General features: G+C 42.0%; 2 protein-coding genes across 3 annotated transcripts; one reads left to right on the forward strand and one right to left on the reverse strand.

Moving 5' to 3' along the window:
* Window positions 1-4379: 4379 nt before the first annotated feature.
* LOC127952500 (uncharacterized) lies at window positions 4380-12018 on the reverse strand. Of its 2 annotated transcripts, none has more exons than XR_008152973.1 (2): window positions 4848-12018; window positions 4380-4511 (listed from the first exon to the last, which is right to left on the reverse strand). XR_008152973.1 is itself a non-coding variant. In XM_052550977.1 (2 exons), exon 2 carries the CDS (start codon window positions 11181-11183, stop codon window positions 5163-5165), a length of 6021 nt encoding a protein of 2006 aa, XP_052406937.1. In that variant the 5' UTR covers window positions 11184-11448; window positions 11785-12018; the 3' UTR covers window positions 4570-5162. The 2 variants fall into 2 exon arrangements, 1 of the variants encoding a protein (XP_052406937.1); XM_052550977.1 differs by lacking the exon at window positions 4380-4511 and having other exon boundaries at window positions 4570-11448; window positions 11785-12018.
* Window positions 11997-17514, forward strand: LOC127952101 (neurofilament heavy polypeptide-like). Its single transcript, XM_052550384.1, is given in 7 exon segments — window positions 11997-12255; window positions 12418-12743; window positions 13275-13365; window positions 15178-15891; window positions 16111-16985; window positions 17254-17358; window positions 17503-17514. Coding segments are annotated over 7 exon segments (2382 nt in total).
* Window positions 17515-17908: the final 394 nt, after the last annotated feature.

Below are 17908 nucleotides of genomic sequence, written 5' to 3' on the forward strand. Positions count from 1 at the left end.
CTCTGAAAAAAGATGAACCTTCAAATAACGAGGGACCTCCTAAGACAGACAACCATTCTAAGAGTGAGGAGCATCTAAATACAGAGGTACCACCAAAGAAAGAAGAACTTCCGAAAAGAAAGGAGCCATCAAAGACAGATGAATCTTCAGAGGCAGGCCAACTTTTAAGGAAAGATGAATTTTCGAAGACAGTAGAACCCTCTAAAACAGAAGAATCTCTGAAAACAGAGGAATCACCAAAGAAAGAGGAACCTCCTAAGACAGACAAATATTCTAAGAGTGAGGAGCATCTAAAAACAGAAGTACCTCCAAAGAAAGAAGAACTTTTTAAGAGAGAGGAGCCATCAAAGACAGATGAATCTTCAGAAGCAGGCCAACTTTCAAAGACACGAGAACCTACTAAGGCAGAAAAATTTATGAAAACAGAGGAACCTCCAAAGGAAGAGGAACCTCGTAAGACATACAAACCTTCTAAGAGTGAGGATATGGAGCCAGAAGAATCTCAATAAAGATAAATGCACACACTACATTCACATATGCACACACAGGATCCATACATGCACACACATAATTCATAAATACACACACAGGATACACAAATGCACACAAAATTCACAAATGCACACACAAAATTTAAAAAGCACAGAAGATTCACAAATGCATACAAAATTCAGAAATGCACACAAAATTCAGAAATACACACACAATTCAGAAATGCAAACAACATTTACAAATGCACTCAAGATTCACAAATGCACAGGACAAGATTCAGAAATGTATTTCTGATGCACACACACATATATCTTGATTTACAAACTGCTTGCGGTCTGTGAACTTCACTGCATTTGTGTGTGAATTTTGAGACTCCCTTGACTTGGCTCGACACACAAATGCCTTTTTTTAAACAGGGAATGATCTGCAACCAATCAGATATCTCCCTTGTTTTAGCCAATCACAAGAATGCACCCCACGTGGGGAATTGTTTACTTATAAGCCAATCAGCGAACAACTCACTTTCCTCACGCAGCGAACGACTCACTTTCCTCAGCGAACGACTCACTTACCTCACACAGCCGGCGACTCACTTTGCGCAGCCAGCGACCCACTTTGCGCAGCGAACGACTCACTTTCCTCACGAGTCACGCAGCGAACGACTCACTTTCCTCACCCAGCGAGCGACTCACTTTCCTCACGAGTCATGCAGCGAACGACTCACTTTCCTCACCCAGCGAGCGACTCACTTTCCTCAGCGAACGATTCACTTTCCTCAGGAGTCACGCAGCGAACGACTCACTTTCCTCACCCAGCGAACGATTCACTTTCCTCAAGCAGCGAAGTTGAGCGAACGATTCACTTTCCTCACGCAGCGATCAACTCACTTTCCTAAGCGAACGACAGCCGCAGACCCACTTTTCGCAGCCAGAGAGCCACTTTCCTCTCGCAGCGGACCACTGACTCTCTCTTCATGTAGGGACTGAATATTATAATTAAAGTGACTTCTATATTGCATCCAAAAGAATATTTAGATATATTTAAATATTCAAAAAGGTTTAAACATTTTTTTTTTTTTTACTTTCATTAAAATATTTCAATAAAATGAAATAATTGCCTATTGCAAATTTATGAATCCATGGTTAACTTTTTTTTCTGCAGTCACTGGGCTATATGTATTGAGACATTTTTTAATTTATATTTTGTAAAAAATAATAAAAAATAAACCTGAATTGTAATCTAAACATCTGTATTTTCATACAATTTAATACAATTGCTGTGTGAACACGTTCATGTGATTGGCTTATAAGTAAACAATCCCCCCACATGGGGTGCATTCTTGTGATTGGCTAAAAGAAGGCAGATATCTGATTGGTTGCTGATCATTCCCTGTTTAAAAAAAAAAGCATTTGTGTGTCGAGCCAAGTCAGGGGAGTCTCAAAATTCACACACAAATGCAGTGAAGTTCACAGACCGCAAGCAGTTTGTAAATCAAGATATATGTGTGTGTGCATCAGAAATACATTTCTGAATCTTGTCCTGTGCATTTGTGAATCTTGTTCTGTGCATTTGTGAATCTTGAGTGCATTTGTAAAGGTTGTTTGCATTTCTGAATTGTGTGTGTATTTCTGATTTTTGTGTGCATTTCTGAATTTTGTATGCATTTGTGAATCTTCTGTGCTTTTTAAATTTTGTGTGTGCATCTGTGAATTTTGTGTGCATTTGTGTATCCTGTGTGTGTATTTATGAATCATGTGTGTGCATCTATGAATCCTGTGTGTGCATATGTGACTGTAGTGTGTGCATTTATCTTTATTGAGACTCTTCTGGCTCCATATGAGGAGCATATAATTACAGAGGTACTTCCAAAGAAAGAAGAACTTCCTAAGAGAGAGGAGCCATCAGAGACAGATGAATCTTCAGAGGCAGGCCAACTTTTAAAGAAAGATGAAATTTCAAAGACAGTAGAACCTTCTCAGACAGAAAAATCTCAGAATACAGAGGAACATCCAAAGAAAGAGGAACCTCCAAAGACAGACAAACCTTCTAAGAGTGACGAGCATCTAAATACAGAGGTACCTCCAAAGAAAGAAGAACTTCCTAAGAGAGAGAAGCCATCAAAGACAGATGAATCAGAGGCAGGCCAACTTTCAAAGAAGGATGAACATTCTAAGACAGAAGAATTTCTGAAAACAGAGGAATCACCAAAGAAAGAGGAACCTTCCAAGAAAGACAAACCTTCTAAGAGTGAGGAGCATGTAAATACAGAGGTACCTCCAAAGAAAGAAGAACTTCCTAAGAGAGAGGAGCCATCAAAGACAGATGAAACTTCAGAGGCAGGCCAACTTTCAAAGAAAGATGAAATTTCAAAGACAGGAGAACCTTCTAATATAGAAGAACCTCTGAAAAAAGATGAACCTTCAAATAATGAGGGACCTCCTAAGACAGACAAACGTTCTAAGAGTGAGGAGCATCTAAATACAGAGGTACCACCAAAGAAAGAAGAACTTCCGAAAAGAAAGGAGCCATCAAAGACAGATGAATCTTCAGAGGCAGGCCAACTTTTAAGGAAAGATGAATTTTCGAGGACAGTAGAACCCTCTGAGACAGAAGTATCTCTGAAAACAGAGGAATCACCAAAGAAAGAGGAACCTCCTAAGACAGACAAATATTCTAAGAGTGAGGAGCATCTAAAAACAGAAGTACCTCCAAAGAAAGAAGAACTTTTTAAGAGAGAGGAGCCATCAAAGACAGATGAATCTTCAGAAGCAGGCCAACTTTCAAAGACACGAGAACCTACTAAGGCAGAAAAATCTATGAAAACAGAGGAACCTCCAAAGGAAGAGGAACCTCCTAAGACATACAAACCTTCTAAGAGTGAGGAGCATATAATTAAGGAGGTACTTCCAAAGAAAGAAGAACTTCCTAAGAGAGAGGAGCCATCAGAGACAGATGAATATTCAGAGGCAGGCCAACTTTTAAAGAAAGATGAAATTTCAAAGACAGTAGAACCTTCTCAGACAGAAAAATCTCAGAATACAGAGGAACATCCAAAGAAAGAGGAACCTCCAAAGACAGACAAACCTTCTAAGAGTGACGAGCATCTAAATACAGAGGTACCTCCAAAGAAAGAAGAACTTTTTAAGAGAGAGGAGCCATCAAAGACAGATGAATCAGAGGCAGGTCAACTATCAAAGAAAGATGAACTTTCAAAGACAGGAGAACCTTCTAAGACAGAAGGTCCTCTGAAAACAGATGAACTTTCAAATAAAGAGGAACCTCCTAAGACAGAAAAACATTCTAAGAGTGAGGAGCATCTAAATACAGAGGTACCTCCAAAGAAAGAAGAACTTTTTAAGAGAGAGGAGCCATCAAAGACAGATGAATCAGAGGCAGCCCAACTTTCAAAGAGAGGAGAACCTTCTCAGACAGAAGAATCTCTGAAAACAGATGCATTACCAAAGAAAGAGGAAACTCCTGAGGCAGATAAACCTTCAAAAAATGAGGAGCATGTAAATACAGAGGTACCTCCAAATAAAGAAGAACTTTTTAAGAGAGAGGAACCATCAAAGACAGATGAATCTTCAGAGGCAGGCCAAATTTCAAAGACAGTGGAACCTTCTAAGGCAGAAAAATCTATGAAAACAGAGGAATCTCCAAAGGGAGAGGAACCTCCTAAGACATACAAACCTTCTAAGAGCGAAGAGCATCTAATTACAGAGGTACTTCCAAAGAAAGAAGAACGTCCTAAGAGAGAGGAGCCATCAAAGACAGATGAATCTTCAGAGGCAGGCCAACTTTCAAAAAAAGATGAAATTTCAAAGACAGGAGAACCTTCTCAGACAGAAAAATCTGTGAAAACAGAGGAATCTCCAAAGGCAGAGTATTCTGTCCTCAGTGTGTGTGACTGTACACAAATCGACAGATAGCTAACAGGCTTCAAGAGAAAGTCAGAGGCTGGAGTAAAGTTCAAGGCTCTTTACTGTTGTCTTAATTCTCATGAAGGAATCTTTGTAAAACTGAAATGATACAGAAAGATAACACCAATCACTGAATGCTATCCAAACATGTCATACATTAACAGACATTAAATAATACACCTTTAAGCTACAAAGTTGTAACACATATATTACATTCAGCTAATATGCTTATAACTGTAAAAACTTATAACTTATAGTAAATATAGTATGTGCAGCTCAACAGCTAAACTAACAAACTATTGAATGACCTCTTCACTGAAAGCCTATACAATAGCAGTTTTCATGTGTAAACAAATAAATATTCAAGAACATTGCAGAAAGTCTTACATGACATATGTATCAACGTAATTAACTATAAACTCAAATACAACTTACAAGCGATGCTTTCTCAAGGCACAAACACAAAATGAAGACAGGATTAGATTACTAGAGCTGCAAGTGGACCGCATGGAATATAACTACTGATGTATTTCCTGATCTGACTGCATCATGTGATAAAATCAACCAATGAAAGCAATGTAAGAATTATATATGAACACAATGAATTACTCCTAGATGACCACTAGGGGGAGAAAGAAACAAACTAAATGCAAAGTATTCTTACAGAACATGACACTCCCCGCCTGGTATTAATTAAATACCACTCTCTGAATAACCTTATTAAGTCTGAATAAAAAAGGGAAAACTAAATCAGTTTAATTCCTCAGCACTCTTGAGAAGGATCGTCTCAGAAACAGGTCTCAAGAAGGTCCTTGCTGACCCAGATCTTGTGACCTTGAGTTCAATCTTCCTGACCTTCCCATCTTCGTCAGGGAATGTCCTTGTAACCAGAGCCATGGGCCATTCATTCCTTTTCTCCTGGTTATCCTTAAGCAGAACCAGGTCACCTTTCTCAATGTTTGGTCGTACATCCTGCCACTTGCTTCGGCTTTGCAGCGTAGGAAGGTACTCACGTCTCCATCTGCTCCAAAATGTGTTGGCCAGATGCTGCACCCGTCTCCACTGCTGGCGATGAAGATCTGTGCTGTCAAAGGTTCCCGGAGGAGGAGGGTAAGTAGACATCTTCTGAGTCAGAAGTGTAGCAGGAGTAAGAAGAAAGGGTGACTCCGGGTCTGAAGAAATAGGTGCAAGTGGCCTAGCATTAATAATTGCTGTGATCTCTGCCATTAAAGTAGACAACACCTCATGAGTGAGGCATGAAGGGTTGGTTTGCATAAGCATGGAGTTGAGTATCCGTCTGGCGAAACCAATCATTCGCTCCCAAGCTCCTCCCATGTGGGAGGAATGCGGAGAGTTAAACACCCAAGAGCAACCCTCTTCACCCAAGTACCTCCTCACATTGGGCTCTTTGGGATCGGTAAGGAGTATGTGCAGCTCCTTGCAGGCACCTGTAAAGTTGGTTCCACAGTCTGAACGGATTTGCTTGGCAGGTCCCCGCAAAGCAAAGAATCGGCGCAATGCATTGATAAAGCTTGATGTGTCCATCGCCTCTATCAGCTCTATGTGCACGGCCCGTGTGCTCATGCAGGTGAAAAGTACAGCCCACCTTTTGCTGTTAGCCTGACTACCGCGGGTTCGTCTTGTGGTGACAGCCCAAGGGCCAAAAACGTCAAGACCCACGTAGGTGAAAGGGGGCTCTGTACTCAGACGATCTGAAGGTAGGTCTGCCATCTTTTGTTCAGCGCTTTTCCCCCGAAGTTTGTTACATGTCACACATTTGTGAAGGATACTGCTGATACATTTCTTAGCTCCAATGATCCAAAATCCAGCTTCGCGGATAGAGCCTTCTGTAAAAACACGACCTTGGTGCTTAACCTTGTCATGGTAATGGCGCACAAGCAATGTTGCAATGTGGCTGCGGCCTGGAATGATGAGAGGGAACTTTTCTTTAGTGTCGAGTAACGCATGGTTGAGCCTGCCTCCTATTCTCAGAAGACCCTCTTCGTCCACATAGGGGTTAAGCTTTCTCAGTGAACTATCTTTTGAGATATCTTTCCCAGCAACCAAGCAGGAGAACTCTTTGCTGTAAGTTTCCCTTTGCACACACTTGACAATAAGAGTTTCTGCCTTAGACAGTTCTTCTGCCGTGTGAGGTTTTCTGCACAGATGCCAACCACTACAGCTGCCATTCTTGGTTTTTACTTCATTTCTTTGAGACTGAATGATGTGTGTCAGGAATGCTGTGGCTCGTACCAGAGACTTCCAAGATGAGAACCGTTCAAAACGATGAGATCCCAGACTACATGATGGAGTAGAGAGAGTGGTGGCATGAGAACGCACATCAACGTCTGCATCTGGATCAATGAGCTCATATGACTCCTCTCCTGAAATGGCTTCTCCTTCAGGAAGGGACAAAAATGAAGGCCCTGTGAGCCAGGTTGTGCTTGCTAATTCAGCCGCAGGTACAGAACGTGTAGCATGATCTGCTGGATTCTGTGTGGTGCAGACGTAGTGCCACTGCTCAGGTTTGGTGGACTTCCTGATTCGCTGGATTCTGTTGGAAACGTACACATAAAACCGCCTGGTCTGATTGTATATGTACCCCAAGACGACCTTGCTGTCTGTATAAAACTGCAATGTGTCTACACTGATGTCCAACTCACTCTCTATCAACTCTGCCATTTCTACTGCCAACACAGCTGCTCCCAGTTCCAACCTTGGGATAGTGTGAGCAGATAAGGGCACCAGTTTTGCCTTTCCCAAAACAAATCCCACGTAACACTCTCCATCATCGCTGATCACCTTAAGGTAAGCTACAGCGGCAATGGCCTTCACCGAGGCATCTGAGAAGATGTGGAGCTCTTTCTTTTGGGTGGTGGTAAGGGTAGTAGGTGTGTAGGCTCTTGGAATCTTGAGCTCACTCAAGTCTTGCAAGGAGTCTTTCCACATTCTCCATTCAGTTTCCTTCTCATGTGGAAGAGGCGTATCCCAGTCGAGGGCTTCAATGCTAGTAAACTCTCGTAACAGGAACTTCCCTTGTATAATGATTGGCGCCACAAATCCGAGAGGATCAAACAAACTGTTCACGGTGGCTAGAACACCTCTACGGGTAAAAGGCTTCTCGGTAGATGCTACTCTGAAGGTGAAAACATCATGTTTAAGATCCCAGCTGAGCCCTAAGCTGCGTTGAATGAGGGATGAATTGTCGTTGAAGTCCAGGTTCTGCAAACCCTTTGCGTGGTCTTCTAGTGGAAAGGCATCCAAAACGCCAGAGTGGTTTGACGCTATCTTATGGAGGCGTAAGTTTGATTCTGCAAGCATCTCTTGTGCCTTTTTCAGCAGATCTATGGCTTTAGAAGCTGATGGTAGAGACTTGAGGCCATCGTCGACGTAGAAGTCGCGCTCCACAAAGTGTTGTGCCTCTGAGCCATACTCACTTGCTCCATATTGTGCCGCGCGACGAAGACCATAGATAGCTACTGCTGGCGACGGGCTATTGCCGAACACATGGACTTTCATCCTGTACTCAACAATCTCCTTTCCTGGTTCGTTGTCCTTGAACCAAAGGAACCTAAGGAAGTCTCGATGGTCTTCTCTGACAGTGAAACTGTAAAACATCTGCTCAATGTCTGCTACCACTGCTATTGACTCTCTGCGGAAGCGTAGTAAGACTCCAAGTAAGCTGTTGTTCAGATCTGGGCCTTTAAGTAACACATCGTTGAGAGAAATCCCATGATGCTGAGCACTGGAATCAAACACGACTCTAATCTGGTTCGGCTTCTGAGGGTGATAGACACCGAAGATGGGTAAGTACCATCGTTCCTTTCCCTCTTGCAGCGGTGGAGCTAACTCTGCCTGGTCGTGATCGAAGATCTTTTGCATGAAGTTCACAAAGTGAGTTTTCATCTCAGGCTTTCTTTTAAATGTGTGGCACAAAGAGGCAAGGCGACTAAGAGCTTGTTCTCGATTGTTTGGCAGCTGTCGCCGTGGTGATCGAAATGGAAGAGGCGCCACCCAGCTATTAGACTCATCTATAAACATTTCTTTATCCATAAGCTCCAGGAAAAGATCATCTTCGATGGAGAGACCCACTTTGTCATCATCCTTGGTTCTCTCAAAAATCGTGCTGCCGAGGCTGCAGTCATGGAGGACTGGGGTGTGGTTTGTAAGGCCGTGAAGAGATGTGCAGTGTAGTCCTTCATTGCCAAACCTCTCCTTGACTTGAATATGATTGGGACATGGAGTAAGGAGAGATGGACGTCCATTTTCGAGCACGTTAGTCCGAAAAGAATTTACAGAATCTGTCTTTTGGGCTGAGCCCAAGCAGACGTTACCTATAACAACCCAGCCAAGGTCTAGTCTTTGAGCGTAGGGTGCTCTAGGTGGCCCATTGCGTTGTTCTCTGACTTTGTGAACCTGGAGGATGTCGCGTCCCAGAAGAAGGAGTATCTGGGCCTCTTGATCTAGGTGTGGTATCTTGTGAGCTATGGACTTCAGGTGTGTGTGGTGCTGTGCAGCTGCTGGAGTTGGAATCTCTGTGCGGTCATTCGGCACATGATTGCATTCAATGAGTGTAGGAAGCATCACACTTGTTGTTTCATCCAGTGACTCCACCATGAACCCTGTGGCTCTTCTCCCAAACGCTTCGGTGACCCCTGAACATGTGCGCAGAATGTATGGTGAGTTTGACCCTTCAATTTGAAAGAGGTCAAAGAATTCAGACCTGGCCAAGGACCTGTTGCTCTGATCATCCAGAATGACATACATTTTCACAGCTTTGTCAGGGTGTGCTTTAGGATAAACTTTCACTAGGCAAATCTTGGAACAGGATCTAGGTTCCTTACTGTTATCACAGACCTCCGTGCACCTAGAGGTGACTGCCATCTGAAGTGTTTCTCTTTCACCCTCCCCGCCATGCTCTGAGGGGGGACTTTTCCTGTCCCATGGTGGGGGTCCAGGATGTAGTGCTGCAATATGGCTGTCGCTCTCACATTCTGTGCACTTCAAAGCTACTTCACAGTTCTTAGCCTGGTGAATAGTAGAAGAGCAACATCTGAAACAGATCCCATTTTCTTTAAGAAAAGCTTTGCGTTCCTCTAGTGACTTACTTCGAAAACCTCTACACTTTTTCAGAGGATGTGGCTTCTTGTGGATCGGGCATTGTTTGTCTATTTCTCCTCGCCTGCTGCTTGAACTATCCGCCTGAGAAGCTGTTTGTAGTGACGCGATTCCAGTCTTGTGAGCAGAAACATAGCCTTTGCCATATGCTGATCTCTTTTCCACTCGATCAAACTTTGATGGTCCTGTAGTATACCTGTGGGAATTATTCAACGGGGTTACAGGGGCTGTCAAGAGAGTGAAACTTGGGTCGTTTCTTCGGCGTGCTTCACTGCATATGAACTCTGTAAAGTATGCAAATGGAGGAAAACATACATTGTGTTGCTCCTTGTATTGTGAGCCTTGAGCTAACCACCTCTCTTGCAGACCAATTGGCAACTTCTCTACGATAGGGTTGACACCCCTTGCGGTGTCCAAGTATGAGAGCCCTGGAAGGTAACCCTCAGATTTTGCAGACACTAACTCCCTTAGCAGGTCTCCCAGCTCCCTGAGCTTTATGGGGTCCTTATGACTGATTTTAGGAAAGTTCTCTATCCTCTCAAAGAGAGCTCTTTCAATTACCTCGGGGGAGCCATAGCACTCCTCTAGGCGATCCCAAGCCATTCTTAAACCTATATCAGGCCTGGCAACATGTACAGAACGAATCCGTATGACGTGTTCTGAAGACTGATTTCCTAACCATTTTGTTAAGAGGTCAAGCTCTTCGCTAGCACTTAAGTTCAGTCCTCCAATAGCGTTGCAGAATGAAGATTTCCACGCCCAGTAATTTTCTGGACGATCATTAAACTTGAACAGGCCAGAATTCACCAGCTCTCGACGTACCAAGTACCTCGCAATATCACTCATACCTGCCCTGTCGTCTGCATAGCCTAAATGTGACTGTAATGAGGCTCTACTGACAGAGCAAGGGTCTGGACGAGTAGAGAAGAGGTGATCAAAGGAGTGGTGTTGAACTGCTGGCGTTGGCCTTTCAGGCTGCTGCGCTTTATGGTTATCATCCCTTGTGTTGAGTTGATGTACCATGGACGTTGTTCTTTCTAGCTGTTGTGCTGCAGCCTGAATTGCACCCTCATTCTTGGGTAAGAAATGAGAAGCACTGTTGGGACCAGGGAAATGCTCCTTTCTGTCTGATTGGACCTCAGGTTTGATGAGCGGCAACAGTGATGGCGTGTATGGTTCAAGTACTGGGGGTTTTTCATCACTGAGACGTAGCTGGGAGTGTTGTTCGACATATTCACGGGTGCGCTGAATGGCGGCTTGAACTGACTCATGAAGACTCCGACTGCCCTGAGTACCTTCGATCTCTGCTGCTGCCTCAAAAACTTCAGCTTCAGCCAAAGCTACTGCAATCTCCCTCTCTTGCTCCAAAGCTGCTAACTCAACGGCTATACGTGCTTCCTTGACCTTCAAATCAGCTGCAAGATGTGCCTCTTTTATCTTCAATTCAGCTTCTCTCTGAACAAAGGTGGCACGTGCACGTGCAGCTTCAACTTTAGCACGGGCCTTAGCAGCGGCCCTGCTAGCTGAGGACACTTTAGATGTGCTTGATAAGGTGGAATGTTGTGATCTTGCTTCACGTGCCGTCTCTTGATCTTTAACACTGCCGTCAGTGATGGATGCTTTTCCCACTCCAGCCTCACTGATATGCGACATTATGTTTAACAATCCTCCAAGATGTATTAGACGGGAAGTATAAAGAGGCCTTAGTATGTTTGAGAGGTGTCCTGGCTCAGTTTTTTATCTTCTTATTGCTGTTTTGCCCGCCGTGAAGTCGCTTTTTTACTATTCTGTCCTCAGTGTGTGTGACTGTACACAAATCGACAGATAGCTAACAGGCTTCAAGAGAAAGTCAGAGGCTGGAGTAAAGTTCAAGGCTCTTTACTGTTGTCTTAATTCTCATGAAGGAATCTTTGTAAAACTGAAATGATACAGAAAGATAACACCAATCACTGAATGCTATCCAAACATGTCATACATTAACAGACATGAAATAATACACCTTTAAGCTACAAAGTTGTAACACATATATTACATTCAGCTAATATGCTTATAACTGTAAAAACTTATAACTTATAGTAAATATAGTATGTGCAGCTCAACAGCTAAACTAACAAACTATTGAATGACCTCTTCACTGAAAGCCTATACAATAGCAGTTTTCATGTGTAAACAAATAAATATTCAAGAACATTGCAGAAAGTCTTACATGACATATGTATCAACGTAATTAACTATAAACTCAAATACAACTTACAAGCGATGCTTTCTCAAGGCACAAACACAAAATGAAGACAGGATTAGATTACTAGAGCTGCAAGTGGACCGCATGGAATATAACTACTGATGTATTTCCTGATCTGACTGCATCATGTGATAAAATCAACCAATGAAAGCAATGTAAGAATTATATATGAACACAATGAATTACTCCTAGATGACCACTAGGGGGAGAAAGAAACAAACTAAATGCAAAGTATTCTTACAGAACATGACACAGAGGAACCTCCTAAGACAGACAAACCTTTTAAGAGGGAGGAGCATCTAAAAACAGAGGTACCTCCAAAGAAAGAAGAATTTCCTAAGAGAGACGAGCAATCAAAGACAGATAAATGGGAGGCAGACCAACTTTCAAAGAGAGGAGAACCTTCTCAGACAGAAGAATCTCTGAAAACAGATGCATTACCAAGGAAAGAGGAACCTCCTGAGCCAGATAAACCTTCTAAAAGTGAGGAGCATGTAAATACAGAGGAACCTCCAAAGAAAGAAGAATTTCCTAAGAGAGAGGAGCCATCAAAGACAGATGAATCAGAGGCAGGCCAACTATCAAAGAAAGATGAACTTTCAAAGACAGGAGAACCTTCTAAGACAGAAGAATCTCTAAAAACAGAGGAATCTCTGAAAACAGAGGAATCAACAAAGAAAGAGGAACCTCCTGAGACAGATAAACCTTCTAAGAGTGAGGATCATCTAAATACAGAGGTACCTCCAAAGAAAGAAGAACTTCCTAAGTTAAAGGAGCAATCAAAGACAGATGAATCTTCAGAGGCAGGCCAACTTTCAAAGAAAGATGAACTTTCAAAGACAGAAGAACCTTCTATGACAGAAAAACCTTCTAAGACAGAAGAACCTCTGAAAACAGAGGAACCTCCAAAGAAAGAGCAACCTCCTAAGACAGACAAACCTTCTAAGAGTGAGGAGCATCTAAATACAGAGGTACTTCCAAAGAAAGAAGAACGTCCTAAGAGAGAGGAGCCATCAAAGACAGATGAATATACAGAGGCTGGCCAACTTTCAAAGAAAGATGAACTTTCAAAGACAGCAGAACCTTCTAAGACAGAAGAATCTCTGAAAACAGAGGAATCACTGAAAACAGAGGAATCACCAATGAAAGAGGAACCTCCTGAGACAGATAAACCTTTTAAGAGCGAGGAGCATCGAAATACAGAGGTACTTCCAAAGAAAGAAGAACTTCCTAAGAGAGAGGAGCCATCAGAGACAGATGAATCTTCAGAGGCAGGCCAACTTTTAAAGAAAGATGAAATTTCAAAGACAGTAGAACCTTCTCAGACAGAAAAATCTCAGAATACAGAGGAACATCCAAAGAAAGAGGAACCTCCAAAGACAGACAAACCTTCTAAGAGTGATGAGCATCTAAATACAGAGGTACCTCCAAAGAAAGAAGAACTTCCTAAGAGAGAGGAGCCATCAAAGACAGATGAATCAGAGGCAGGCCAACTTTCAAAGAAGGATGAACATTCTAAGACAGAAGAATTTCTGAAAACAGAGGAATCACCAAAGAAAGAGGAACTTTCCAAGAAAGACAAACCTTCTAAGAGTGAGGAGCATGTAAATACAGAGGTACCTCCAAAGAAAGAAGAACTTCCTAAGAGAGAGGAGCCATCAAAGACAGATGAAACTTCAGAGGCAGGCCAACTTTCAAAGAAAGATGAAATTTCAAAGACAGGAGAACCTTCTAATATAGAAGAACCTCTGAAAAAAGATGAACCTTCAAATAATGAGGGACCTCCTAAGACAGACAAACATTCTAAGAGTGAGGAGCATCTAAATACAGAGGTACCACCAAAGAAAGAAGAACTTCCGAAAAGAAAGGAGCCATCAAAGACAGATGAATCTTCAGAGGCAGGCCAACTTTTAAGGAAAGATGAATTTTCGAAGACAGTAGAACCCTCTAAGACAGAAGAATCTCTGAAAACAGAGGAATCACCAAAGAAAGAGGAACCTCCTAAGACAGACAAATATTCTAAGAGTGAGGAGCATCTAAAAACAGAAGTACCTCCAAAGAAAGAAGAACTTTTTAAGAGAGAGGAACCATCAAAGACAGATGAATCTTCAGAAGCAGGCCAACTTTCAAAGACACGAGAACCTACTAAGGCAGAAAAATCTATGAAAACAGAGGAACCTCCAAAGGAAGAGGAACCTCCTAAGACATACAAACCTTCTAAGAGTGAGGAGCATATAATTACAGAGGTACTTCCAAAGAAAGAAGAACTTCCTAAGAGAGAGGAGCCATCAGAGACAGATGAATCTTCAGAGGCAGGCCAACTTTTAAAAAAAGATGAAATTTCAAAGACAGTAGAACCTTCTCAGACAGAAAAATCTCAGAATACAGAGGAACATCCAAAGAAAGAGGAACCTCCAAAGACAGACAAACCTTCTAAGAGTGACGAGCATCTAAATACAGAGGTACCTCCAAAGAAAGAAGAACTTTTTAAGAGAGAGGAGCCATCAAAGACAGATGAATCAGAGGCAGCCCAACTTTCAAAGAGAGGAGAACCTTCTCAGACAGAAGAATCTCTGAAAACAGATGCATTACCAAAGAAAGAGGAAACTCCTGAGGCAGATAAACCTTCAAAAAATGAGGAGCATGTAAATACAGAGGTACCTCCAAATAAAGAAGAACTTTTTAAGAGAGAGGAGCTATCAAAGACAGATGAATCTTCAGAGGCAGGCCAAATTTCAAAGACAGTGGAACCTTCTAAGGCAGAAAAATCTATGAAAACAGAGGAATCTCCAAAGGGAGAGGAACCTCCTAAGACATACAAACCTTCTAAGAGCGAGGAGCATCTACTTACAGAGGTACTTCCAAAGAAAGAAGAACGTCCTAAGAGAGAGGAGCCATCAAAGACAGATGAATCTTCAGAGGCAGGCCAACTTTCAAAAAAAGATGAAATTTCAAAGACAGGAGAACCTTCTCAGACAGAAAAATCTGTGAAAACAGAGGAATCTCCAAAGGGAGAGGAACCTCCTAAGACAGACAAACCTTTTAAGAGGGAGGAGCATCTAAAAACAGAGGTACCTCCAAAGAAAGAAGAATTTCCTAAGAGAGACGAGCAATCAAAGACAGATAAATGGGAGGCAGACCAACTTTCAAAGAGAGGAGAACCTTCTCAGACAGAAGAAACTCTGAAAACAGATGCATTACCAAGGAAAGAGGAACCTCCTGAGCCAGATAAACCTTCTAAAAGTGAGGAGCATGTAAATACAGAGGAACCTCCAAAGAAAGAAGAATTTCCTAAGAGAGAGGAGCCATCAAAGACAGATGAATCAGAGGCAGGCCAACTATCAAAGAAAGATGAACTTTCAAAGACAGGAGAACCTTCTAAGACAGAAGAATCTCTAAAAACAGAGGAATCTCTGAAAACAGATGCATTACCAAGGAAAGAGGAACCTCCTGAGACAGATAAACCTGCTAAGAGTGAGGATCATCTAAATACAGAGGTACCTCCAAAGAAAGAAGAACTTCCTAAGTTAAAGGAGCAATCAAAGACAGATGAATCTTCAGAGGCAGGCCAACTTTCAAAGAAAGATGAACTTTCAAAGACAGAAGAACCTTCTAAGACAGAAAAACCTTCTAAGACAGAAGAACCTCTGAAAACAGAGGAACCTCCAAAGAAAGAGCAACCTCCTAAGACAGACAAACCTTCTAAGAGTGAGGAGCATCTAAATACAGAGGTACTTCCAAAGAAAGAAGAACGTCCTAAGAGAAAGGAGCCATCAAAGACAGAAGAATATACAGAGGCAGGCCAACTTTCAAAGAAAGATGAAATTTCAAAGACAGGAGAGCTTCCTAAGACAGAAAAATCTCTGAAAAAAGAGGAACCTCCAAAGACAGATGAACCTCCTAAAACAGACAAACCTTCTAAGAGTGAGGAGTATCTAAATAAAGAGGAACTTCCAAAGAAAGAAGAACGTCCTAAGAGAGAGGAGCCATCAAATACAGATGAATCAGAAGCAGACCAACTTTCAAAGAGAGGAGAACCTTCTCAAACAGAAAAATTTCTGAAAACAGAGGAACCTCCACAGAAAGAGGAACCTCCTAAGATAGATAAACCGTCTAAGAGTGAGGAGCATCTAAAAACAGAGGTACCTCCAAAGAAAGAAGAACTTTTTAAGAGAGAGGAGCCATCAAAGACAGATGAATCTTCAGAGGCAGGCCAACTTTCAAAGACAGGAGAACCTTCTAAGGCAGAAACATATTTGAAAACAGATGAAGCTTCAAAGGAAGAGGTACCTCCTAAGACATACAAACCTTCTAAGAGTGAGGTGCATCTAATTACAGAGGTACTTCCAAAGAAAGAAGAACTTCCTAAGAGAGAGGAGCCATCAAAGACTGATGAATCAGAGGCAGGCCAACAATCAAAGAAAGATGAACTTTCAAAGACAGGAGGACCCTCTAAGACAGAAGAATCTCTGAAAACAGAGGAACCAAATAAGAAAGAGGAACCTCCTAAGCCAGACAAACATCCTAAGAGCGAGGAGCATCTAAATATAGAGGTACCTCCAAAGAAAGAAGAACTTTTTGAGAGAGAGGAGCCATTAAAGGCAGATGAATCAGAGGCACGCCAACTATCAAAGAAAGATGAACTTTCAAAGACAAGAGAACCTTCTAAGATAGAAGAATCTCTGAAAACAGAGGAATCACCAAAGAAAGAGGAACATCCTGAGACAGACAAACATTTTAAGAGTGAGGAGTATCTAAAAACAGATGTACCTCCAAAGAAAGAAGAACTTTTTAAGAGAGAGGAGCCATCAAAAACAGATGAATCTTCAGAGGCAGGCCAACTTTCAAAGAAAGATGTACTTTCAAAGAAAGGAGAACCTATTAAGACAAAAGAATCTCTAAAAACAGAGGAATCTCTGAAAACAGAGGAATCAACAAAGAAAGAGGAACCTCCTGAGACAGATAAACCTTCTAAGAGTGAGGAGCATCTAAAAACAGATGTACCTCCAAAGAAAGAACTTCCTGAGTTAAAGGAGCAATCAAAGACAAATGAATCTTCAGAGGCAGGCCAACTTTCAAAGAAAGATGAACTTTCAAAGACAGGAGAACCTTCTAAGGCAGAAAAATATCTGAAAACAGAGGAACCTCCAAAGAAGGAGGAACCTCCTGAGACTGACAAACCTTCTAAGAGTGAGGAGCATCTAATTACAGAGGTGCTTCCAAAGAAAGAAGAACTTCCTAAGCGAGAGGAGCCATCAAAGACAGATGAATCTTCAGAGGCAGGCCAACTTTCAAAGACAGGAGAACCTTCTAAGGCAGAAAAATATCTGAAAACAGAGGAACCTCCAAAGAAGGAGGAACTTACTAAGACTGACAAACCTTCTAAGAGTGAGGAGCATCTAATTACAGAGGTGCTCCCAAAGAAAGAAGAACTTCCTAAGAGAGAGGAGCCATCAAAGACAGATGAATCTTCAGAGGCAGGCCAACTTTCAAAGACAGGAGAACCTTCTAAGACAGAAGAACCTCTGAAAACAGTGGAACCTACAATGAAAGAGCAACCTTCTAAGAGAGACAAACCTTCTAAGAGTGAGGAGCATCTATATACAGAGGAACCTCCAAAGAAAGAAGAACTTTTTAAGAGAGAGGAGCCATCAAAGACAGATGAATCAGAGGCAGGCCAACATTCAAAGAGAGGAGAACCTTCTCAAACAGAAAAATCTCTGAAAACAGAGGAACCTCTAAAGAAAGAGGAACCTCCTAAGACTGACAAACCTTCTAAAAGTGAGGAGCATCTAAAAACAGACTTACCTTCAAAGAAAGAAGAACTTTTTAAGAGAGAGGAGCCATCAAAGACAGATGAATCTTCAGAAGCAGGCCAACTTTCAAAGACAGTAGAACCTTCTAAGGCAGAAAAATCTATGAAAACAGATAAAGCTTCAAAGGAAGAGGAACCTCCTAAGACATACAAACCTTCTAATAGTGAGGAGCATCTAATTACAGAGGTACTTCCAAAGAAAGAAGAACTTCCTAAGAGAGAGGAGCCATCAAAGACAGATGAATCTTCAGAGGCAGGCCAACTTTCAAAGAAAGATGAAATTTCAAAGACAGGAGAACCTTCTAAGACATATAAACCTTC

Source organism: Carassius gibelio, chromosome B3 (genome assembly GCF_023724105.1).
Source record: "Carassius gibelio isolate Cgi1373 ecotype wild population from Czech Republic chromosome B3, carGib1.2-hapl.c, whole genome shotgun sequence".
In the NCBI taxonomy this organism is placed as follows: Eukaryota; Metazoa; Chordata; class Actinopteri; order Cypriniformes; family Cyprinidae; genus Carassius; species Carassius gibelio.

What these genes read in the sequence shown, in the direction of transcription:
- LOC127952500 (XM_052550977.1), bottom strand. Translation starts at nt 11,183, where the DNA reads ATGTCGCATATCAGTGAGGCTGGAGTGGGAAAAGCATCCATCACTGAC.